The sequence below is a fragment of the Amphiura filiformis genome, chromosome 13, assembly GCF_039555335.1.
Source record: "Amphiura filiformis chromosome 13, Afil_fr2py, whole genome shotgun sequence".
NCBI classification, from domain to species: domain Eukaryota; kingdom Metazoa; phylum Echinodermata; class Ophiuroidea; order Amphilepidida; family Amphiuridae; genus Amphiura; species Amphiura filiformis.
In genome coordinates, this window is record NC_092640.1 from 51,010,844 (window position 1) to 51,038,633 (window position 27,790).

General features: G+C 34.8%; 1 protein-coding gene across 2 annotated transcripts in view; it reads right to left on the reverse strand.

Annotated features, from left to right (window-relative positions):
• Positions 1-747: 747 nt before the first annotated feature.
• Positions 748-27,790, reverse strand: part of LOC140168494 (urotensin-2 receptor-like) — a 224,817-nt gene continuing 197,774 nt past the window's right edge. For both annotated transcript variants that reach the window (XM_072191894.1, XM_072191895.1), the window contains exons 4-5: positions 4,945-5,040; positions 748-4,013 (exon numbers count right to left, since the gene is read on the reverse strand). In XM_072191894.1, coding sequence (XP_072047995.1) covers positions 3,356-4,013; positions 4,945-5,040 — 754 coding nt within the window. In that variant the 3' untranslated portion in view covers positions 748-3,355. The remainder of the gene's footprint in view (positions 4,014-4,944; positions 5,041-27,790) is intronic.

Sequence of the window (27,790 nt, forward strand, 5' to 3'; positions counted from 1 at the left end):
CGTCTTTGCACATAGATTACCAATATAGATTACCAAATATTTCCAACATCTGCATTCAGTTGTGAGTTATAAGCTTTTGTTTCAATCCAAGCGATCCAAAAATGATAAATCGATCAATATCGATCAATATTACAAATATTTGCTTGGTTGATATACAAAATGATTCTTCTAACCTATACCCATGAACCTGAGAAGTATCAATAATATGGCTTTTTGGTTTCCAAATTATCTTATTTTAAAAAGTTTAAACGATCTCAAAATGCCAAATGAGGACTTACGGTCTTCTTGCGCTCAGGTCTTCATGTGTACATAATTATCATATCTTAAGATATTAACACGAGTGACGTAAGTGGTTATTGTACGGTAAATGTATGAATATTTATACATCGTTCGTTGTTTTAGCATTTCATATTCAACTAACATAATAGGCATAGACATAATTATCATCCTATTTCAACACACTGATTCTAAGGCACACCCGTACGATTAGCTCGCCCTCGATGAGGAGGCGAAAATCTTTCCCGCCTCTTGCTTAAATTTAGCACTAGAATGGACAATGAGGCGGCAATTCAATTTATAATAGCGCCACCAATTTTGTCATTAATAGATACATTTTATATCCGAAAAGCTTTAAAATGCTATAAAAGTGAATAATTTTGTAAAAGATGGGAAATTAAAGTTGAGAATGACTCAAAAGCATCTGTATACATATACATTAGCTTGATATCACTTTTAGCTGTTTAATAAATGATCCCATCAAACAACCGTGACAAGGTTTGTTTTTCTGCATATTTAGTATGGGAGTGCGAAAAGTCTCTGAGCATTTTTTTTGCTCTGAAGTTTTTTCCCAGTAATTTTATTTTTCCCAGCCAATGACATAATGGTCCTCCGCCACATTATTTGCAATGGCAGATTTATTTACCTCTCCGGTTACTGTAGGTTTCTGCTGTGCTCTGGTGCAAGACAGAGAGCATAACAGAAACGGAACACACATAAAAGAAGCGATTTGGATACGGAAAAAGGTGGACAACACACTAAACCGAGACGAAGGAAACTACTTCTTGTCGCATATCTATGACCAGCTCCTAAAGCCTAATATATCACCACCAACGTCAGGCTCCAACAAGAAGCAGACGAGTAGGATTGGAAGATTAGGTCAGTCAGTATCTTATTTTACCCAATATTCACTTGGATTTGTTTCCAAATTTAACAAATGATCTGAATATAATATGTACTTGTTACTACAATAATAAACACAACACGTAAAGCAACCACTCCCTTCATTACGAATAATGTTAAAACTGAAATACCAAAAAGAAACCCACTTAGTTTTGTTTTGCAAATTTTGATGCCTCATAAACCAAACGTTGTCGCCGTGGTGACCACTGACCACTTGAATGAAAAAGATCATGATTCCGAAGTTGCACCAAAACCCACTGAAAAATAATGTTGATTTTGTTAGTTCATAGAGTGTCTGGTCGTCACTGGTCACCGTAGGGCATCCTTGTCCAGTCATGTAGAGAATGCAGTGGTACACTGGCTTGAGTAACTTAGTGGTGCAACATTGGAATAATTTTATCCATCTATTTCATTCAAATAGTTATCATGGCTAAAAATGTTAAGCTATACAGACAAATGTGGTATCAAAATTTGCAGAACTAAAATGGATTTAATTTTGCCCTTAAACTTTATTGATGCATACAATTTGAGGTACGTTTTGTCTCGTAATTAAGGGCCGTGATTACTTACATCATGAAAGACCGCGTGATCCTCGAATAACGCTACTGATGTTGTGTGTGAAATTATTGATTAGCTCCAAACAAAGGATTTGAACCGGTATCCTTCACCGTAATCATGGCGCAGTGCAGTCCATTCAATCAAATGTTGTCATCAATCTATTTGATCGTAGTGTATTTGTTATATGTGCGAGACGAAATGTCGCGGTAGATTACAATCGTGATTTTGTAGTCCGCCATATTTACGGTATGATACGTCATATGCACAACCTCTATATATGGGACTAAAATTGTACCGCCTAGATCATGTTACATCAAGATCACACTTTATTATATAATTATATTATAATCCGCGGATTACTCACTCCCCAAGGTGCTTAGTTACCAAAACATTTCGGGAGTTTAGGACAAACAGGTCCTATCTGCAATAGCTGCCAGATGTTATATTTTGAGATGGTGCACGATATAGAATGCAGAAATTGTCAAATGTCTATAGGGCAGCTATTGTAGATAGGGAGTTCTTTCAGGAGAGAAGAAATCTCACTGCATTATAATATCATCATAGGACAATGGCTGTGTTGAGTTAATTATCTCCTCCCATGGCTGGACCAGGAAATCCAGATGCACGTGACCGTATTCAGTACATGTGCCCTGTCGTTTACTGCGGCAGACAACTTTTCGGTTTGTTTAATTTCAAATGGATACGGTCAATATTCGAAAGATTTACTTAATAGAAAGAGGAAATTAAATTAGATTACTAAATTACATGTATGTTGGCATCGTGATGTGTACAGTTTCCCATTACATGATCACATGCTGCTGTACAGGTCAAAAGTCATACTGTTCTAAAACTGGTTATGTACAATCCTCTCCAAGGCTATGAAGACAAAGAAGGGACAACCACAGGGATTAATGGATAATAGACACTTTAAACTGTGAGGTATGAGGATCGATGAACTGTGTATACTTTGATGCATCGCTGAGATTCATAAAGCTGAATTTAAACTCCATCGCTGAGCGACGAGCGATTGGTATTTAACCAATGAGGTAGCGCGCGTTTCCCAACGCAACAAAATGCACTTTACCTCAGCGATGTAGTATAAACTCAGCTCATTAAAGTTAGAGATAACTATTACATAGTCTATATACCTTTCTCGAGTCAGTAATTTAGATATTGTTTTTATTTTATCTCAGTATAATGAGAAGTATATAAAAGTATACATTAAATATAAGGAAATGATGCAAGGAATCCAACTAGCATAGCGGATTCCTGCAAAAAGTAACAGTAAGTTGCTGAGAATTTTTCAAAATTTGATTTTCTTTACTGACTCTAGGAAGGTATACGGACTATAGAAAAGCAGGTGCCGTTTCATGGTGCTCACGTGACACCTAAAGTATATCCTTATTGATTCGGTTGTGATAAATTTTGTAACAACTGAGATACATTTTTACTCTTGCCTCAACCCAACCTCTCTATAAGTATGCTTCGTAAGGAATAACATTAGAATATTACACTCTTCATCAGATGATGCATTACTGTCATGCTTTTCTCCGCAACGATGTTCAACAACAAGTGTCATCAACATAAAGATCCCGTAGGCGGATGGCCAACAACAGTTTTAGATCGCGGTTTTCTCCATAATAGCGTGAGCAGGTGGTACATATGGTGGTGGTGGTTTAGATCGGAGCCTCTTCCACACATTATAACGCTTCGGCATCAAAGTATACAGAAATGGATTCACCATGCTGTTGAGATACGTTAACAACTGTGAGATTAAACCAAAAAGCCCATTTTCATCATATGATACACGTGGAGGGAGATACTTAAAGAGATAGCTATGAAGCCAATATGGGATGAAGCAACATAACCAGACGGTAACGATCAGAAACACAATCTTGAAGGCTTTTCGAGATGAGGTCTTCAGCTGCAACGTGTCAGGGTTACCACTCTCGCGAATACGAATGTTCCCACCAAAAATATGAGTGAACATTTTGATGTAAACAGCTATCATCAAAATCGAAGGAATGAAGAATGTAATCACGGAAATAGCAGCGTAGTAGTTATCTAAGGCTTTGATACCCAACTGAAACTTGCAGGCCGTCTTGGTGACCGTTAATGTCGATGATATTCGTACTGCCACGGCCTCTGCCTTCATGAAGATTATGGGTGGTAAGGCAATCACAAAAGCCGTGACCCAAACTATGATACTGATATTACGAGCTACACTGACGTTACGGCATCGTAAAGATGTCATTGGGTACGTTATAACCAGATATCTGCAATGAAAGAGTGGGGAAATATTTTATTAATAACTTAACTTTTAGCCTCCAGGAAAACCAAGAGGTCCACCACTTCGGTTTTAACTTTTTCTTCCTTTTACCTGATTTACACTTAGTATTTAAGAATTCTCGAATGTATTATGGTAAAGGGGGCACAGTACATGTCTGACTGATCTAAACAATGAGGTAAAACAACGAGTACCCACATCACCATGTTTCTTTGTCACTCATGGAGTGCCACCTCCTGATTATTTTGCCCGGTGCATAATGAAATAATCCAGAGGATGTGCACTATTTTGCTCTCAGTGAGCAGGTGAAGTTGATACTCTTTGTCGTCCCTCTGGTTGTACCCGTTGTTCATACGGGTCTTAGACGGGCCTTAGAGCTAAAAAATAATCAATGCCGTTGTTGCGTTGCGCATCCAGTTGGTTCAAATAGCGGATACTCGTTTCGCACACGTCATATCACACTGCTAAGAATCAATAAGGAACAGGAACTTTCTCAAATATTTAAGAATTGTAGCCCGATAAATGGATACGTAAACGAGAAAAAGCCTAGGATGTGTGGCAGTTGAGTTACTTTTGGGCAAGACCCGGGAAATAAAGGATACATTTATTAGACGAATAAAGTAAGAAATGAGCTTTGACATTAGGACCTGCTTCAACGAAATAAGTATAAAGCCGCAAGTTGGTAGTTTCGAGACAACCTGCCTGACTGAAAAGATTTTCTTCGTTTGTCGCGCAGCTGTGCACGTCAGGGTTTTGTGAATGGCCCATTGTGCCCCATTCACAAATGGAATACAGACAAACTTTTGGCTTGAACAGGTGAGTGTGAATTAACAAAGAACACCAGCGTAATAGCCAGGGGTTTCGAAACTACTAACTTGCGACTGTACTCTCATTTCTTGGTAACACTAGGTCACATTTACCTCTCTATTGTCATGACAGTGAGCGTGTACGCACTGGCGTGTAACGTTATGAAATCTAAGCCGAGATATACGGTACGGCACCCAATTTCACCAAACCTGCAGAATATAAATAATAATTACAGAATGAAAATAATAACATTATTAACAACAACATGATACAAATATTGTGGCTGTCCAGTGTGAAAACAGACTTTATACTGGCGTACACTATCATACCTTTTGTAATTATATATTTGTCATACAGCCAAAAAAAAAAAAAAAAAAATAAACAGAACCCTCATTGCGCCATTCTCATATTTCTGCAAAGTTAATCAAATATAATTTGGTATGCGAAGAAACCTTTTTTTGTTAGCTTTAATAAACCGAAAGAAATATTTCAATCGGCTAAAAACTCTTGAAGATCTGCTCTTTTATAGAAATGTACCCGTTTTTCACTCTGTCCACGGAGGAAGTTTGGCTACTTCAAAGATTGAAATGGAGTACGCGTTTAAAAATAAGGAACTTTATTTAGGTAATGGGCTTTACCGGTGGGCCTATGGGCCATGGATTGTGTTAAATGTCATTAACTTGTCGGCAAAATGTATGTGGGATGGGACTTCTATTGCTATACTTGCAATCAAACTTATTTTTTCTTGGTTATTTATGCCTTTTTGTTTTATTATGTATCTTACTTTCTTACTTGTTTCTTGCTTTCTTTTTATTTACAACATGTCGTTTTCTCTTTTGGGGATAAATGGTAGCCTGATAAAGCCTGTTTGGTATGTCCTTTGTTCTCCAACTTCTTCTCATGGCAATATTGCACTTAATTTCAAACCCAGAACTGAAGCTGGTAGACGCTCATTCTTATTCAGAGGGGCTAAGGCCTGGAATTCACCTGAAATCACCTCTCCCAATTAGCACAGCAACTTTCAAAACAATATACAACTCTCAATTTTATGATTCTTTGTAGTCTTTAAATTTGTTTCATATTTTGGCTTCATTCGTTTATTTTGCAAAACAAGATTTGTTTGAGTTGTATTTATACTATCATGCTAGGCCTTACTACTATTGTGTGCCATCAGTTTCCATATTGAATTATTTGTATTTGACATTAAATGAATTATTTAGTTTGTATTTTGGTGCAATCGATAGTTTTGAATAATATTAATGTTTTATAGCTATGCTGGTTCATAGGTTGATTTTTTGTAGTGTTTTACCTTTTAAGTAGTTTTAATGCTTATTGGGTCCCATATATTATTTGATCCTTTATTCTATATGCTATGCCTATGTATGTAGTATTAATAGTATTTTAAACATGTTGTTAAGGGATCCAAAATGAACGTTTATTGCGTTTCGACAGTATTTTTTGTGGGACATGAGAGCACCTCAGACCTATCGAATTGCATTCTGAATACGAAGCATGTCTTTCTGATATCAAATAATTTTCATTTTTTTAAATCACAATATAATACAAATTTTATGACAAATTATAAAAATTTGATATTTTTCAAATTTTTGATATATAACAGTCCTCGAAGTAAATTATATAAATCTAATGATATATTCTTTAAGTGTATGTAGCAGGGAGGAAAAGCCGACGGTCAATTGAACATTTTGACCTTTCATATTGAAGATATGGATTTTTTTCCCAAAAGACCTAATTTTTTTGGTGTTTTGGGAAAAAAATCCATATCTTCAATACGAAAGGTCAAATTATTCAATTGATCGTCGGCTTTTCATCCCACCTACATACACTTTAAGTATAAATCATCAGATTTATAAAGTTTACTTCAAGTACTGTTAAATATCAAAAATATCCATTTTAATGATTTGCCATAAAATGTGTATTAAATTGCGAATTTCAAAAATCAAAATTATTTGATATCAGAATGACATTCTTCGTATTCAGAATGCAATTCGATATGTCTGATGTGCTCTAATGTCCCAAAATAAATACTGTCCAAACGTTCATACCCCAGCCCTTAAGTTATATTGTAATTTGATTTATTTTGTAAGCATTGTATTTATCTAAATTTGCAATATTATCGTGTATTTGAATGTATGTATTTTTAAAACCTTATTAATTGTGTTATGTAAATGTTGTATTGATCCCTGGACCTCAAGGAAGAACAGATGATTAATTGTGTTTTCAACTGATTGAGTGTCCCAGGTTAAAGAAGAAATAAAACAAAACAAACAAACAAAAGTGAGTTAACAGTGCTGCTTTTTTTTTTTGCCCTCTACCTGGTTGTCTCCTTTACGAATACAGGTTTCAGCCCTGGTCCTCATTGCATCAATTGCATTGCGTACCCTCCTTGTGCGCCTTATACTTACGAATGCAGCAGTAATACGGTTGTGAAGATGTTGGAGGCTAGCTAGTGATCCTCGCTCATAGTGAATGCGTTCCAAAGCCTAATGCTATTATCTATCCATGTAATTAACCGTGTGTATCGTTTTAATCGTTGATGTAGCCAAACCTCATCCGTGGACAGAGTGAAAAACGGGAACATTTCTTAAAGAGGGCATATCTTCAAAACATTTGAGCCGATTGAAACATTATTGTTTTGGTTTATTAAAACTAACGATTTAAGGTTTCTTTACATACCAAAATACATTTGATAAACGTTTCAGAAATAGGAGAAAAAGAGGGCACAATGGGGGTTCTGTTTTTATTGGGACACCCTGTAGTTCGGTCCGCCCTTATGTCCGGTTTGCTCTAAGCATATTTATCACTATAGTTAAAGCCCCGTCAGCCTTTGCCCTCAGGATTACTTGCTATGAATGTTCTTAAGGCATACACGCTGTAAACATTCTCCAGCCATTTTAGTTTTCTTGTAGTGTGGACAGACGTGTGTCTTGAGGAATTTAAAGAACCACAAACTTCAGAGAAGTTAAAAATGGCGTCCAAAAAAACCGACTATGGCTTGTTCAAGGAGAGAGAAATTGCTAGATAATGGAGGAAGAATGCCTTAACCCAATAGAGAAATATTGTGGTCTATTCTAAAAGAATGGTTTTTTAAAACTCCTTATTGCAAAATCGTAAGACCACTAATACAGATAGAGTCCAGAGTGCATGGCAAAGTCTAGACAAGAATAAGGAATTTCTTGTGCCATTAGTCGACGGTAAATGGGGAAAGCGTGCTTCGGAGGTGACCATGGTGATTGACCACCAAGGATACTATGACTTCAAATAAATTTGTTTAACATCTCTACTAATGTAAGAACATAACAATAACAAATAGCCTTGAAATGCACTGTGTGTGTTTCATTTTAAACACGTTATAAATACTTTTTGGAAGGGGCAGGAACGAACTTATTGCACACGGTATACATCGCTATACCATAGTAATAAGATAATTTTTTTATATATCGCACTGCACTACAAGCAGGTTGCACTCATCGCCTGTGTATGTCTGCACTCATAGATTGAATACGATACCGCTCTTTTCAAAGATACTAATCGTACAGGTGCAAGTGATCAGTGATCAGTATGATATGGTTCAATGCAGATGTACCATGCCAGAGCCTTTAACACCCAAGAGGTAATCCTGTCGGTACCGCGATCCTTTGGGGGGATTAGTCATTTTTGTTTCTTTTTAGCAATATGTTCTGACAATTTATACAGTTCAGCAAATTACTTCAGCGGTGTTCGCCTGCTCTGTCTGATTATCGCGTAAAAAGAGCTACAATGCTGGCCATAAATGTTGGGACGGTTTTGATAGGGTTATGTAAATAAGCCCCCACTCCCCCGGTCAATGTTGAATCCAACGTTTTTGGTCACGCGCGCCTAGTGGCACCCAACATTGATTGGTGGGGAAGGGGGAGGGTTGGGGTGTTAGAAAAGGGTTTAGGCTTGACACTGAAGAAACCCCACTTTATCACGTTAAAAATAACGGAAATACAGCCATAATATAGTGTACGTTTTCCATAAGTGTCCCAACACATTTTGGCCATGGTTGTATTTGAAAAGTTGAAAAAAATCATCTAATTTCAGTTTTTTGCTTATAACTCCAAAAGTAACAAAGATATTGACGCCAAATTTGGAACCGTAAATGTTTTTATCATTGTGCTTTACTACAAAAAATTTGAAATTTAGGGACTGGTCACTTAAAAAATCAGAAAACCATATTTTTGGCCCTTTTAAGTTCACTTATCATCACTGTAACTGTCAAAAGTGAGTTTGAAATGTGTAAATTATTGTTTTCACCTAAAGTATCTTGTATTTACTCCATAGAAGAAAATAAAAGTAAACACAACATCTCTTGATTAGAAAACAAACAAAGAATGGAACCCGTGCAGACTTTGTTTTTAATTTAAAAGAACGCGGTCTACCTCAATTATAAGAGTACATCATTATCATCATCGTACATATTATACATATTGCATAGGCCTGGGCTTAATTTAATACTATTATTTACAAAACACATCCGTATGCCAGTTAACGCATCATAAAAGAATTCCTCCACAATCACTCAAGCAAGTCCTTCTTTGAGTCTCGTTCCAAAAGTAAAACTAATCATGAAATTATTTAAATACATTTTATGGACTTTGAATTGTAGGATGCGCATATTGTTGACGGTATTCCAACGGTAATCCATACACAAATGAATGCTAACCCATCGATAAACCATTGCTATAAAGTCTGATCACAGTCCATCTCTTTTATTCTAAGAATACGGTGGTATACCGTGAATTTATGGCTTTATGTTCTACAAATCGACACAATATTTTCACATCAATATGGATTACCGATATGATCATTTCAGAAATTCAATTTTTAGCACAATATTGTCAATTCAAATAACGTGATTAATAATGACACTTGTCAATGGACAAAACCAAACGAAAACCACTGGTCTTAAATAGCTCAATTGGTTAGCGCGCCGTTGACGGCGCAGGTTCGACTCCGCCCCGTGTTTTTTTTCCTATTTGTTAATTGTTATAATTATTTCATGACAATTTTCTACCAAATAACTTTGCAGACCAACTGTTGCCAAACTCTTTTTTTTTTTTCATCTAAAATGCAAAATGACACTACTCCCTACACGAGCACCACAAAACACCCTCCCATATACACCACACACATCCACCCCCCCCACACACACACACACACAAACAAACAAACACCGCCCCGCCCAAGCCACATACACACTACAGGACGGCCATACGTTTAAAATTCACGAATCACATAGGCATGATAGGGTATGCAAATGAATAGCCAAATGATGTTTACTATCTTCTGAAGATCAAATTCTGATTTAGGATTTATGTATAATAATTATAATAATTATGTTTTGATGTGCTATGTTACTTTTCAAAAGTAAGTTTCTATGAAAGCACTTTTAATAAATTCCAGTCATAAATGTAATTTAAGCATATTCCTGCCAACTATATTATATTTACACGAATGATACGTTACAAATACCACAGTTTTGATGCAAATTATTAAAGTTTGTTATTTTTACTAAAAATCATTATTTTTTATTAAATTTAAGTTTTTTTTTTTCCAAAGTCAATTTTTTAAAATACTTCAATCAATTCCTGTCAACAAATATCATGTATTTCAGGCGACTAAATCCGTACTCTTTCAAAATACAACGCCATTTTAAGCGAAATACGTAGTTCGCATAGGCTAAAAATGCACAACACGCACTGTAAAATACATGATATTGGGTATAAAAAGTGACCGTACCCTTATATCACGTGATGAAAAATCCAATATTTTCATATGAGTGACAAGATAAATAGTTTCTGCCTTTTCATGTAAAATTTGACGAAAATCCAAGCTATGGTTGAAGAGATATGGGCAAAAACACATCTTAAAATTTGGTTTTTTTTTTTTTTTTAGACAATGCTGGCCATAAATGTTGGGACGGTTTTGATAGGGTTATGTAAATAAGCCCCCACCCCCCGGTCAATGTTGAATCCAACGTTTTTGGTCACGCGCGCCTAGTGGCACCCAACATTGATTGGTGGGGAAGGGGAGGGTTGGGGTGTTAGAAAAGGGTTTAGGCTTGACACTGAAGAAACCCCACTTTATCACGTTAAAAATAACGGAAATACAGCCATAATATAGTGTACGTTTTCCATAAGTGTCCCAACACATTTTGGCCATGGTTGTATTTGAAAAGTTGAAAAAAAAATCATCTAATTTCAGTTTTTTGCTTATAACTCCAAAAGTAACAAAGATATTGACGCCAAATTTGGAACCGTAAATGTTTTTATCATTGTGCTTTACTACAAAAAAATTTGAAATTTAGGGACTGGTCACTTAAAAAAATCAGAAAACCATATTTTTGGCCCTTTTTAAGTTCACTTATCATCACTGTAACTGTCAAAAAGTGAGTTTGAAATGTGTAAATTATTGTTTTCACCTAAAGTATCTTGTATTTACTCCATAGAAGAAAATAAAAGTAAACACAACATCTCTTGATTAGAAAACAAACAAAGAATGGAACCCGTGCAGACTTTGTTTTTAATTTAAAAGAACGCGGTCTACCTCAATTATAAGAGTACATCATTATCATCATCGTACATATTATACATATTGCATAGGCCTGGGCTTAATTTAATACTATTATTTACAAAACACATCCGTATGCCAGTTAACGCATCATAAAAGAATTCCTCCACAATCACTCAAGCAAGTCCTTCTTTGAGTCTCGTTCCAAAAGTAAAACTAATCATGAAATTATTTAAATACATTTTATGGACTTTGAATTGTAGGATGCGCATATTGTTGACGGTATTCCAACGGTAATCCATACACAAATGAATGCTAACCCATCGATAAACCATTGCTATAAAGTCTGATCACAGTCCATCTCTTTTATTCTAAGAATACGGTGGTATACCGTGAATTTATGGCTTTATGTTCTACAAATCGACACAATATTTTCACATCAATATGGATTACCGATATGATCATTTCAGAAATTCAATTTTAGCACAATATTGTCAATTCAAATAACGTGATTAATAATGACACTTGTCAATGGACAAAACCAAACGAAAACCACTGGTCTTAAATAGCTCAATTGGTTAGGCGCCGTTGATTTGGCGCAGGTTCGACTCCGCCCCGTGTTTTTTTTTTCCTATTTGTTAATTGTTATAATTATTTCATGACAATTTTCTACCAAATAACTTTGCAGACCAACTGTTGCCAAACTCTTTTTTTTTTTTTTTCTAAAATGCAAAATGACACTACTCCCTACACGAGCACCACAAAACACCCTCCCATATACACCACACACATACACACACACACAAACAAACAAACACCGCCCCGCCCAAGCCACATACACACTACAGGACGGCCATACGTTTAAAATTCACGAATCACATAGGCATGATAGGGTATGCAAATGAATAGCCAAATGATGTTTACTATCTTCTGAAGATCAAATTCTGATTTAGGATTTATGTATAATAATTATAATAATTATGTTTTGATGTGCTATGTTACTTTTCAAAAGTAAGTTTCTATGAAAGCACTTTAATAAATTCCAGTCATAAATGTAATTTAAGCATATTCCTGCCAACTATATTATATTTACACGAATGATACGTTACAAATACCACAGTTTTGATGCAAATTATTAAAGTTTGTTATTTTTACTAAAAATCATTATTTTTTATTAAATTTAAGTTTTTTTTTTCCAAAGTCAATTTTTTAAAATACTTCAATCAATTCCTGTCAACAAATATCATGTATTTCAGGCGACTAAATCCGTACTCTTTCAAAATACAACGCCATTTTAAGCGAAATACGTAGTTCGCATAGGCTAAAAATGCACAACACGCACTGTAAAATACATGATATTGGGTATAAAAAGTGACCGTACCCTTATATCACGTGATGAAAAATCCAATATTTTCATATGAGTGACAAGATAAATAGTTTCTGCCTTTTCATGTAAAATTTGACGAAAATCCAAGCTATGGTTGAAGAGATATGGGCAAAAACACATCTTAAAATTTGGTTTTTTTATACCTTTCAGACAATGCTGGCCATAAATGTTGGGACGGTTTTGATAGGGTTATGTAAATAAGCCCCCACTCCCCCGGTCAATGTTGAATCCAACGTTTTTGGTCACGCGCGCCTAGTGGCACCCAACATTGATTGGTGGGGAAGGGGGAGGGTTGGGGTGTTAGAAAAGGGTTTAGGCTTGACACTGAAGAAACCCCACTTTATCACGTTAAAAATAACGGAAATACAGCCATAATATAGTGTACGTTTTCCATAAGTGTCCCAACACATTTTGGCCATGGTTGTATTTAAAAAAAAAAAAAAAAAATCATCTAATTTCAGTTTTTTGCTTATAACTCCAAAAGTAACAAAGATATTGACGCCAAATTTGGAACCGTAAATGTTTTTATCATTGTGCTTTACTACAAAAAAATTTGAAATTTAGGGACTGGTCACTTAAAAAAATCAGAAAACCATATTTTTGGCCCTTTTTAAGTTCACTTATCATCACTGTAACTGTCAAAAAGTGAGTTTGAAATGTGTAAATTATTGTTTTCACCTAAAGTATCTTGTATTTACTCCATAGAAGAAAATAAAAGTAAACACAACATCTCTTGATTAGAAAACAAACAAAGAATGGAACCCGTGCAGACTTTGTTTTTAATTTAAAAGAACGCGGTCTACCTCAATTATAGTAGGGATGACCAATGAACCATCAACTTGATTAGAACGCTCCCATAGACATGCAGGGAGCTCAACTGTGCACTGCTTGCACAGACATTTCTAAATTGATCTCATTCTTTTATTTTTCAATATTTTTCTGTAACAATTGGGGAAGTGAATGCCAATTATATTTTGTAACTATCTTGCAAATTACAGCAACACAACTTATTTCATTTTTCTGTAAGTGCGAGTCAAAATTGGTCCATCGCCACAGTTTGTTTAATTGCCAGTGGCTGAGTTCAAAATGTGAGGCACAAAATATTCATGTCAATAATTTCAGGTGAAAAACGTAGTTTACTGAGCTGTAATTTGGCAGAGTTGCCAGTAATACCTCTATCATACCCTCTGTAAAAAGGAAAAAAATTGAACAAGTAGATCTCGAGTTACAAATTAAATCACCAGCTTCCCTTTAGAATTTCCATACTCCTTTCGAATCTGAACATAAATGTGAAGTTTCGTGCTTATTCGATGTATTTTTCACCTGATTTCAACCCTAAACATTTTCTTATATTTAGGCCTATACCATCTACAACTTGCTGCTGGCTATACCTTGTTTAGAACTTTCAAAAGAAGTACCTGAATGTGCAGACATAACTGTTTCAAAATAGCCCGCGAAAGTCATGCAGGTGACTCTGAGGTCATGCATTGAATTGGTTTGAATGAAGAATACTATGGGAACCAGCACCTTTTGTTAGAAGTCACACATGAGCATGATGAGTGAAGTGGATTTAACCTCTATTGTTGTGAATGAGTCAATGACCTTCAATGACACTGAAGATTTTGTTTGCATACACCTACTAATTGGTCATATTAAACCCAATAACATTGAAATTTTTGGTTGTGAAAAAAAAAGTTCACCTGGACTTAGTGCAATTTTGATTTTGTGCCCTATCGGCCATCTTGGATGATTTTTGGCAAATGTTCTCTAAATGCATGATTTCAATGCCTCAGTTTGAAAAAATAATTTATGCCATTGACTAGTAAAGTGCCATTTCACAAGAAACCCTTTGATACTTTCACAATATGCTTGTTTCATGTTTGCATATATGTTAAAATAAAGAAATATATAAAGGTAAATATATGCTTATGCCAATTTTGCTCCCAATTGCTATTTTTGGACCTTGTCATTTTATTTCGTTCCAATGACCGGTCAGAATGGGAAACTTTGAAAATTCATAATTCGAAAAGTTTTTGTCCGATTTTGACCATTTAACCACCAAAATACTTCTGTTGATGAGTTCTATCCAGAAAACGATCTTTTGTAGCAATAGGGGCAACATGAAATTTTGATGGTTATCCCTAATTATAGTAACAGAGTACATCATTATCATCATCGTACATATTATACATATTGCATAGGCCTGGGCTTAATTTAATACTATTATTTACAAAACACATCCGTATGCCAGTTAACGCATCATAAAAGAATTCCTCCACAATCACTCAAGCAAGTCCTTCTTTGAGTCTCGTTCCAAAAGTAAAACTAATCATGAAATTATTTAAATACATTTTATGGACTTTGAATTGTAGGATGCGCATATTGTTGACGGTATTCCAACGGTAATCCATACACAAATGAATGCTAACCCATCGATAAACCATTGCTATAAAGTCTGATCACAGTCCATCTCTTTTATTCTAAGAATACGGTGGTATACCGTGAATTTATGGCTTTATGTTCTACAAATCGACACAATATTTTCACATCAATATGGATTACCGATATGATCATTTCAGAAATTCAATTTTTAGCACAATATTGTCAATTCAAATAACGTGATTAATAATGACACTTGTTTTTATCATTGTGCTTTACTACAAAAAAATTTGAAATTTAGGGACTGGTCACTTAAAAAAATCAGAAAACCATATTTTTGGCCCTTTTTAAGTTCACTTATCATCACTGTAACTGTCAAAAAGTGAGTTTGAAATGTGTAAATTATTGTTTTCACCTAAAGTATCTTGTATTTACTCCATAGAAGAAAATAAAAGTAAACACAACATCTCTTGATTAGAAAACAAACAAAGAATGGAACCCGTGCAGACTTTGTTTTTAATTTAAAAGAACGCGGTCTACCTCAATTATAGTAGGGATGACCAATGAACCATCAACTTGATTAGAACGCTCCCATAGACATGCAGGGAGCTCAACTGTGCACTGCTTGCACAGACATTTCTAAATTGATCTCATTCTTTTATTTTTCAATATTTTTCTGTAACAATTGGGGAAGTGAATGCCAATTATATTTTGTAACTATCTTGCAAATTACAGCAACACAACTTATTTCATTTTTCTGTAAGTGCGAGTCAAAATTGGTCCATCGCCACAGTTTGTTTAATTGCCAGTGGCTGAGTTCAGCACTGCTCAAGAATGGCACAAAATATTCATGTCAATAATTTCAGGTGAAAAACGTAGTTTACTGAGCTGTAATTTGGCAGAGTTGCCAGTAATACCTCTATCATACCCTCTGTAAAAAGGAAAAAAAATTGAACAAGTAGATCTCGAGTTACAAATTAAATCACCAGCTTCCCTTTAGAATTTCCATACTCCTTTCGAATCTGAACATAAATGTGAAGTTTCGTGCTTATTCGATGTATTTTTCACCTGATTTCAACCCTAAACATTTTCTTATATTTAGGCCTATACCATCTACAACTTGCTGCTGGCTATACCTTGTTTAGAACTTTCAAAAGAAGTACCTGAATGTGCAGACATAACTGTTTCAAAATAGCCCGCGAAAGTCATGCAGGTGACTCCGAGGTCATGCATTGAATTGGTTTGAATGAAGAATACTATGGGAACCAGCACCTTTGTTAGAAGTCACACATGAGCATGATGAGTGAAGTGGATTTAACCTCTATTGTTGTGAATGAGTCAATGACCTTCAATGACACTGAAGATTTTGTTTGCATACACCTACTAATTGGTCATATTAAACCCAATAACATTGAAATTTTTGGTTGTGAAAAAAAAAGTTCACCTGGACTTAGTGCAATTTTGATTTTGTGCCCTATCGGCCATCTTGGATGATTTTTGGCAAATGTTCTCTAAATGCATGATTTCAATGCCTCAGTTTGAAAAAATAATTTATGCCATTGACTAGTAAAGTGCCATTTCACAAGAAACCCCTTTAATACTTTCACAATATGCTTGTTTCATGTTTGCATATATGTTAAAATAAAGAAATATATAAAGGTAAATATATGCTTATGCCAATTTTGCTCCCAATTGCTATTTTTGGACCTTGTCATTTTATTTCGTTCCAATGACCGGTCAGAATGGGAAACTTTGAAAATTCATAATTCGAAAAGTTTTTGTCCGATTTTGACCATTTAACCACCAAAATACTTCTGTTGATGAGTTCTATCCAGAAAACAATCTTTTGTAGCAATAGGGGCAACATGAAATTTTGATGGTTATCCCTAATTATAGTAACAGAGTACATCATTATCATCATCGTACATATTATACATATTGCATAGGCCTGGGCTTAATTTAATACTATTATTTACAAAACACATCCGTATGCCAGTTAACGCATCATAAAAGAATTCCTCCACAATCACTCAAGCAAGTCCTTCTTTGAGTCTCGTTCCAAAAGTAAAACTAATCATGAAATTATTTAAATACATTTTATGGACTTTGAATTGTAGGATGCGCATATTGTTGACGGTATTCCAACGGTAATCCATACACAAATGAATGCTAACCCATCGATAAACCATTGCTATAAAGTCTGATCACAGTCCATCTCTTTTATTCTAAGAATACGGTGGTATACCGTGAATTTATGGCTTTATGTTCTACAAATCGACACAATATTTTCACATCAATATGGATTACCGATATGATCATTTCAGAAATTCAATTTTTAGCACAATATTGTCAATTCAAATAACGTGATTAATAATGACACTTGTCAATGGACAAAACCAAACGAAAACCACTGGTCTTAAATAGCTCAATTGGTTAGCGCGCCGTTGACGGCGCAGGTTCGACTCCGCCCCGTGTTTTTTTTCCTATTTGTTAATTGTTATGATTATTTCATGACAATTTTCTACCAAATAACTTTGCAGACCAACTGTTGCCAAACTCTTTTTTTTTTTCATCTAAAATGCAAAATGACACTACTCCCTACACGAGCACCACAAAACACCCTCCCATATACACCACACACATCCACCCCCCCACACACACACACACAAACAAACAAACACCGCCCCGCCCAAGCCACATACACACTACAGGACGGCCATACGTTTAAAATTCACGAATCACATAGGCATGATAGGGTATGCAAATGAATAGCCAAATGATGTTTACTATCTTCTGAAGATCAAATTCTGATTTAGGATTTATGTATAATAATTATAATAATTATGTTTTGATGTGCTATGTTACTTTTCAAAAGTAAGTTTCTATGAAAGCACTTTAATAAATTCCAGTCATAAATGTAATTTAAGCATATTCCTGCCAACTATATTATATTTACACGAATGATACGTTACAAATACCACAGTTTTGATGCAAAGTATTAAAGTTTGTTATTTTTACTAAAAATCATTATTTTTTATTAAATTTAAGTTTTTTTTTTCCAAAGTCAATTTTTTAAAATACTTCAATCAATTCCTGTCAACAAATATCATGTATTTCAGGCGACTAAATCCGTACTCTTTCAAAATACAACGCCATTTTAAGCGAAATACGTAGTTCGCATAGGCTAAAAATGCACAACACGCACTGTAAAATACATGATATTGGGTATAAAAAGTGACCGTACCCTTATATCACGTGATGAAAAATCCAATATTTTCATATGAGTGACAAGATAAATAGTTTCTGCCTTTTCATGTAAAATTTGACGAAAATCCAAGCTATGGTTGAAGAGATATGGGCAAAAACACATCTTAAAATTTGGTTTTTATACCTTTCAGACAATGCTGGCCATAAATGTTGGGACGGTTTTGATAGGGTTATGTAAATAAGCCCCCACTCCCCGGTCAATGTTGAATCCAACGTTTTTGGTCACGCGCGCCTAGTGGCACCCAACATTGATTGGTGGGGAAGGGGAGGTTGGGGTGTTAGAAAAGGGTTTAGGCTTGACACTGAAGAAACCCCACTTTATCACGTTAAAAATAACGGAAATACAGCCATAATATAGTGTACGTTTTCCATAAGTGTCCCAACACATTTTGGCCATGGTTGTATTTGAAAAGTTGAAAAAAAAATCATCTAATTTCAGTTTTTTGCTTATAACTCCAAAAGTAACAAAGATATTGACGCCAAATTTGGAACCGTAAATGTTTTTATCATTGTGCTTTACTACAAAAAAATTTGAAATTTAGGGACTGGTCACTTAAAAAAATCAGAAAACCATATTTTTGGCCCTTTTTAAGTTCACTTATCATCACTGTAACTGTCAAAAAGTGAGTTTGAAATGTGTAAATTATTGTTTTCACCTAAAGTATCTTGTATTTACTCCATAGAAGAAAATAAAAGTAAACACAACATCTCTTGATTAGAAAACAAACAAAGAATGGAACCCGTGCAGACTTTGTTTTTAATTTAAAAGAACGCGGTCTACCTCAATTATAGTAGGGATGACCAATGAACCATCAACTTGATTAGAACGCTCCCATAGACATGCAGGGAGCTCAACTGTGCACTGCTTGCACAGACATTTCTAAATTGATCTCATTCTTTTATTTTTCAATATTTTTCTGTAACAATTGGGGAAGTGAATGCCAATTATATTTTGTAACTATCTTGCAAATTACAGCAACACAACTTATTTCATTTTTCTGTAAGTGCGAGTCAAAATTGGTCCATCGCCACAGTTTGTTTAATTGCCAGTGGCTGAGTTCAGCACTGCTCAAGAATGGCACAAAATATTCATGTCAATAATTTCAGGTGAAAAACGTAGTTTACTGAGCTGTAATTTGGCAGAGTTGCCAGTAATACCTCTATCATACCCTCTGTAAAAAGGAAAAAAAATTGAACAAGTAGATCTCGAGTTACAAATTAAATCACCAGCTTCCCTTTAGAATTTCCATACTCCTTTCGAATCTGAACATAAATGTGAAGTTTCGTGCTTATTCGATGTATTTTTCACCTGATTTCAACCCTAAACATTTTCTTATATTTAGGCCTATACCATCTACAACTTGCTGCTGGCTATACCTTGTTTAGAACTTTCAAAAGAAGTACCTGAATGTGCAGACATAACTGTTTCAAAATAGTGCGCGAAAGTCATGCAGGTGACTCCGAGGTCATGCATTGAATTGGTTTGAATGAAGAATACTATGGGAACCAGCACCTTTTGTTAGAAGTCACACATGAGCATGATGAGTGAAGTGGATTTAACCTCTATTGTTGTGAATGAGTCAATGACCTTCAATGACACTGAAGATTTTGTTTGCATACACCTACTAATTGGTCATATTAAACCCAATAACATTGAAATTTTTGGTTGTGAAAAAAAAAAAAGTTCACCTGGACTTAGTGCAATTTTGATTTTGTGCCCTATCGGCCATCTTGGATGATTTTTGGCAAATGTTCTCTAAATGCATGATTTCAATGCCTCAGTTTGAAAAAATAATTTATGCCATTGACTAGTAAAGTGCCATTTCACAAGAAACCCCTTTGATACTTTCACAATATGCTTGTTTCATGTTTGCATATATGTTAAAATAAAGAAATATATAAAGGTAAATATATGCTTATGCCAATTTTGCTCCCAATTGCTATTTTTGGACCTTGTCATTTTATTTCGTTCCAATGACCGGTCAGAATGGGAAACTTTGAAAATTCATAATTCGAAAAGTTTTTGTCCGATTTTGACCATTTAACCACCAAAATACTTCTGTTGATGAGTTCTATCCAGAAAACAATCTTTTGTAGCAATAGGGGCAACATGAAATTTTGATGGTTATCCTAATTATAGTAACAGAGTACATCATTATCATCATCGTACATATTATACATATTGCATAGGCCTGGGCTTAATTTAATACTATTATTTACAAAACACATCCGTATGCCAGTTAACGCATCATAAAAGAATTCCTCCACAATCACTCAAGCAAGTCCTTCTTTGAGTCTCGTTCCAAAAGTAAAACTAATCATGAAATTATTTAAATACATTTTATGGACTTTGAATTGTAGGATGCGCATATTGTTGACGGTATTCCAACGGTAATCCATACACAAATGAATGCTAACCCATCGATAAACCATTGCTATAAAGTCTGATCACAGTCCATCTCTTTTATTCTAAGAATACGGTGGTATACCGTGAATTTATGGCTTTATGTTCTACAAATCGACACAATATTTTCACATCAATATGGATTACCGATATGATCATTTCAGAAATTCAATTTTAGCACAATATTGTCAATTCAAATAACGTGATTAATAATGACACTTGTCAATGGACAAAACCAAACGAAAACCACTGGTCTTAAATAGCTCAATTGGTTAGCGCGCCGTTGACGGCGCAGGTTCGACTCCGCCCCGTGTTTTTTTTTCCTATTTGTTAATTGTTATGATTATTTCATGACAATTTTCTACCAAATAACTTTGCAGACCAACTGTTGCCAAACTCTTTTTTTTTTTCATCTAAAATGCAAAATGACACTACTCCCTACACGAGCACCACAAAACACCCTCCCATATACACCACACACATCCACCCCCCCACACACACACACACAAACAAACAAACACCGCCCCGCCCAAGCCACATACACACTACAGGACGGCCATACGTTTAAAATTCACGAATCACATAGGCATGATAGGGTATGCAAATGAATAGCCAAATGATGTTTACTATCTTCTGAAGATCAAATTCTGATTTAGGATTTATGTATAATAATTATAATAATTATGTTTTGATGTGCTATGTTACTTTTCAAAAGTAAGTTTCTATGAAAGCACTTTAATAAATTCCAGTCATAAATGTAATTTAAGCATATTCCTGCCAACTATATTATATTTACACGAATGATACGTTACAAATACCACAGTTTTGATGCAAAGTATTAAAGTTTGTTATTTTTACTAAAAATCATTATTTTTTATTAAATTTAAGTTTTTTTTTCCAAAGTCAATTTTTAAAATACTTCAATCAATTCCTGTCAACAAATATCATGTATTTCAGGCGACTAAATCCGTACTCTTTCAAAATACAACGCCATTTTAAGCGAAATACGTAGTTCGCATAGGCTAAAAATGCACAACACGCACTGTAAAATACATGATATTGGGTATAAAAAGTGACCGTACCCTTATATCACGTGATGAAAAATCCAATATTTTCATATGAGTGACAAGATAAATAGTTTCTGCCTTTTCATGTAAAATTTGACGAAAATCCAAGCTATGGTTGAAGAGATATGGGCAAAAACACATCTTAAAATTTGGTTTTTTATACCTTTCAGACAATGCTGGCCATAAATGTTGGGACGGTTTTGATAGGGTTATGTAAATAAGCCCCCACTCCCCGGTCAATGTTGAATCCAACGTTTTTGGTCACGCGCCTAGTGGCACCCAACATTGATTGGTGGGGAAGGGGAGGGTTGGGGTGTTAGAAAAGGGTTTAGGCTTGACACTGAAGAAACCCCCACTTTATCACGTTAAAAATAACGGAAATACAGCCATAATATAGTGTACGTTTTCCATAAGTGTCCCAACACATTTTGGCCATGGTTGTATTTGAAAAGTTGAAAAAAAAATCATCTAATTTCAGTTTTTGCTTATAACTCCAAAAGTAACAAAGATATTGACGCCAAATTTGGAACCGTAAATGTTTTTATCATTGTGCTTTACTACAAAAAAATTTGAAATTTAGGGACTGGTCACTTAAAAAAATCAGAAAACCATATTTTTGGCCCTTTTTAAGTTCACTTATCATCACTGTAACTGTCAAAAGTGAGTTTGAAATGTGTAAATTATTGTTTTCACCTAAAGTATCTTGTATTTACTCCATAGAAGAAAATAAAAGTAAACACAACATCTCTTGATTAGAAAACAAACAAAGAATGGAACCCGTGCAGACTTTGTTTTTAATTTAAAAGAACGCGGTCTACCTCAATTATAGTAGGGATGACCAATGAACCATCAACTTGATTAGAACGCTCCCATAGACATGCAGGGAGCTCAACTGTGCACTGCTTGCACAGACATTTCTAAATTGATCTCATTCTTTTATTTTTCAATATTTTTTTTTTACATTTTGGGAAGTGAATGCCAATTATATTTTGTAACTATCTTGCAAATTACAGCAACACAACTTATTTCATTTTTCTGTAAGTGCGAGTCAAAATTGGTCCATCGCCACAGTTTGTTTAATTGCCAGTGGCTGAGTTCAGCACTGCTCAAGAATGGCACAAAATATTCATGTCAATAATTTCAGGTGAAAAACGTAGTTTACTGAGCTGTAATTTGGCAGAGTTGCCAGTAATACCTCTATCATACCCTCTGTAAAAAGGAAAAAAAATTGAACAAGTAGATCTCGAGTTACAAATTAAATCACCAGCTTCCCTTTAGAATTTCCATACTCCTTTCGAATCTGAACATAAATGTGAAGTTTCGTGCTTATTCGATGTATTTTTCACCTGATTTCAACCCTAAACATTTTCTTATATTTAGGCCTATACCATCTACAACTTGCTGCTGGCTATACCTTGTTTAGAACTTTCAAAAGAAGTACCTGAATGTGCAGACATAACTGTTTCAAAATAGCCCGCGAAAGTCATGCAGGTGACTCGAGGTCATGCATTGAATTGGTTTGAATGAAGAATACTATGGGAACCAGCACCTTTTGTTAGAAGTCACACATGAGCATGATGAGTGAAGTGGATTTAACCTCTATTGTTGTGAATGAGTCAATGACCTTCAATGACACTGAAGATTTTGTTTGCATACACCTACTAATTGGTCATATTAAACCCAATAACATTGAAATTTTTAAAAAAAAAAAAAAAAAAGTTCACCTGGACTTAGTGCAATTTTGATTTTGTGCCCTATCGGCCATCTTGGATGATTTTTGGCAAATGTTCTCTAAATGCATGATTTCAATGCCTCAGTTTGAAAAAATAATTTATGCCATTGACTAGTAAAGTGCCATTTCACAAGAAACCCTTTGATACTTTCACAATATGCTTGTTTCATGTTTGCATATATGTTAAAATAAAGAAATATATAAAGGTAAATATATGCTTATGCCAATTTTGCTCCCAATTGCTATTTTTGGACCTTGTCATTTTATTTCGTTCCAATGACCGGTCAGAATGGGAAACTTTGAAAATTCATAATTCGAAAAGTTTTTGTCCGATTTTGACCATTTAACCACCAAAATACTTCTGTTGATGAGTTCTATCCAGAAAACAATCTTTTGTAGCAATAGGGGCAACATGAAATTTTGATGGTTATCCCTAATTATAGTAACAGAGTACATCATTATCATCATCGTACATATTATACATATTGCATAGGCCTGGGCTTAATTTAATACTATTATTTACAAAACACATCCGTATGCCAGTTAACGCATCATAAAAGAATTCCTCCACAATCACTCAAGCAAGTCCTTCTTTGAGTCTCGTTCCAAAAGTAAAACTAATCATGAAATTATTTAAATACATTTTATGGACTTTGAATTGTAGGATGCGCATATTGTTGACGGTATTCCAACGGTAATCCATACACAAATGAATGCTAACCCATCGATAAACCATTGCTATAAAGTCTGATCACAGTCCATCTCTTTTATTCTAAGAATACGGTGGTATACCGTGAATTTATGGCTTTATGTTCTACAAATCGACACAATATTTTCACATCAATATGGATTACCGATATGATCATTTCAGAAATTCAATTTTTAGCACAATATTGTCAATTCAAATAACGTGATTAATAATGACACTTGTCAATGGACAAAACCAAACGAAAACCACTGGTCTTAAATAGCTCAATTGGTTAGCGCGCCGTTGACGGCTGCAGGTTCGACTCCGCCCGTGTTTTTTTTCCTATTTGTTAATTGTTATGATTATTTCATGACAATTTTCTACCAAATAACTTTGCAGACCAACTGTTGCCAAACTCTTTTTTTTTTTTTCATCTAAAATGCAAAATGACACTACTCCCTACACGAGCACCACAAAACACCCTCCCATATACACCACACACATCCACCCCCCCACACACACACACACAAACAAACAAACACCGCCCCGCCCAAGCCACATACACACTACAGGACGGCCATACGTTTAAAATTCACGAATCACATAGGCATGATAGGGTATGCAAATGAATAGCCAAATGATGTTTACTATCTTCTGAAGATCAAATTCTGATTTAGGATTTATGTATAATAATTATAATAATTATGTTTTGATGTGCTATGTTACTTTTCAAAAGTAAGTTTCTATGAAAGCACTTTAATAAATTCCAGTCATAAATGTAATTTAAGCATATTCCTGCCAACTATATTATATTTACACGAATGATACGTTACAAATACCACAGTTTTGATGCAAAGTATTAAAGTTTGTTATTTTACTAAAAATCATTATTTTTATTAAATTTAAGTTTTTTTTTCCAAAGTCAATTTTTAAAATACTTCAATCAATTCCTGTCAACAAATATCATGTATTTCAGGCGACTAAATCCGTACTCTTTCAAAATACAACGCCATTTTAAGCGAAATACGTAGTTCGCATAGGCTAAAAATGCACAACACGCACTGTAAAATACATGATATTGGGTATAAAAAGTGACCGTACCCTTATATCACGTGATGAAAAATCCAATATTTTCATATGGTGACAAGATAAATAGTTTCTGCCTTTTCATGTAAAATTTGACGAAAATCAAGCTATGGTTGAAGAGATATGGGCAAAAACACATCTTAAAATTTGGTTTTTATACCTTTCAGACAATGCTGGCCATAAATGTTGGGACGGTTTTGATAGGGTTATGTAAATAAGCCCCCACTCCCCCTGTCAATGTTGAATCCAACGTTTTTGGTCACGCGCGCCTAGTGGCACCCAACATTGATTGGTGGGGAAGGGGAGGGTTGGGGTGTTAGAAAAGGGTTTAGGCTTGACACTGAAGAAACCCCACTTTATCACGTTAAAAATAACGGAAATACAGCCATAATATAGTGTACGTTTTCCATAAGTGTCCCAACACATTTTGGCCATGGTTGTATTTGAAAAGTTGAAAAAAAAAATCATCTAATTTCAGTTTTTTGCTTATAACTCCAAAAGTAACAAAGATATTGACGCCAAATTTGGAACCGTAAATGTTTTTATCATTGTGCTTTACTACAAAAAATTTGAAATTTAGGGACTGGTCACTTAAAAAAATCAGAAAACCATATTTTTGGCCCTTTTTAAGTTCACTTATCATCACTGTAACTGTCAAAAAGTGAGTTTGAAATGTGTAAATTATTGTTTTCACCTAAAGTATCTTGTATTTACTCCATAGAAGAAAATAAAAGTAAACACAACATCTCTTGATTAGAAAACAAACAAAGAATGGAACCCGTGCAGACTTTGTTTTAATTTAAAAGAACGCGGTCTACCTCAATTATAGTAGGGATGACCAATGAACCATCAACTTGATTAGAACGCTCCCATAGACATGCAGGGAGCTCAACTGTGCACTGCTTGCACAGACATTTCTAAATTGATCTCATTCTTTTATTTTTCAATATTTTTCTGTAACAATTGGGGAAGTGAATGCCAATTATATTTTGTAACTATCTTGCAAATTACAGCAACACAACTTATTTCATTTTTCTGTAAGTGCGAGTCAAAATTGGTCCATCGCCACAGTTTGTTTAATTGCCAGTGGCTGAGTTCAGCACTGCTCAAGAATGGCACAAAATATTCATGTCAATAATTTCAGGTGAAAAACGTAGTTTACTGAGCTGTAATTTGGCAGAGTTGCCAGTAATACCTCTATCATACCCTCTGTAAAAAGGAAAAAAAATTGAACAAGTAGATCTCGAGTTACAAATTAAATCACCAGCTTCCCTTTAGAATTTCCATACTCCTTTCGAATCTGAACATAAATGTGAAGTTTCGTGCTTATTCGATGTATTTTTCACCTGATTTCAACCCTAAACATTTTCTTATATTTAGGCCTATACCATCTACAACTTGCTGCTGGCTATACCTTGTTTAGAACTTTCAAAAGAAGTACCTGAATGTGCAGACATAACTGTTTCAAAATAGCCCGCGAAAGTCATGCAGGTGACTCGAGGTCATGCATTGAATTGGTTTGAATGAAGAATACTATGGGAACCAGCACCTTTTGTTAGAAGTCACACATGAGCATGATGAGTGAAGTGGATTTAACCTCTATTGTTGTGAATGAGTCAATGACCTTCAATGACACTGAAGATTTTGTTTGCATACACCTACTAATTGGTCATATTAAACCCAATAACATTGAAATTTTTGGTTGTGAAAAAAAAAAGTTCACCTGGACTTAGTGCAATTTTGATTTTGTGCCCTATCGGCCATCTTGGATGATTTTTGGCAAATGTTCTCTAAATGCATGATTTCAATGCCTCAGTTTGAAAAAATAATTTATGCCATTGACTAGTAAAGTGCCATTTCACAAGAAACCCTTTGATACTTTCACAATATGCTTGTTTCATGTTTGCATATATGTTAAAATAAAGAAATATATAAAGGTAAATATATGCTTATGCCAATTTTGCTCCCAATTGCTATTTTGGACCTTGTCATTTTATTTCGTTCCAATGACCGGTCAGAATGGGAAACTTTGAAAATTCATAATTCGAAAAGTTTTTGTCCGATTTTGACCATTTAACCACCAAAATACTTCTGTTGATGAGTTCTATCCAGAAAACAATCTTTTGTAGCAATAGGGCAACATGAAATTTTGATGGTTATCCCTAATTATAGTAACAGAGTACATCATTATCATCATCGTACATATTATACATATTGCATAGGCCTGGGCTTAATTTAATACTATTATTTACAAAACACATCCGTATGCCAGTTAACGCATCATAAAAGAATTCCTCCACAATCACTCAAGCAAGTCCTTCTTTGAGTCTCGTTCCAAAAGTAAAACTAATCATGAAATTATTTAAATACATTTTATGGACTTTGAATTGTAGG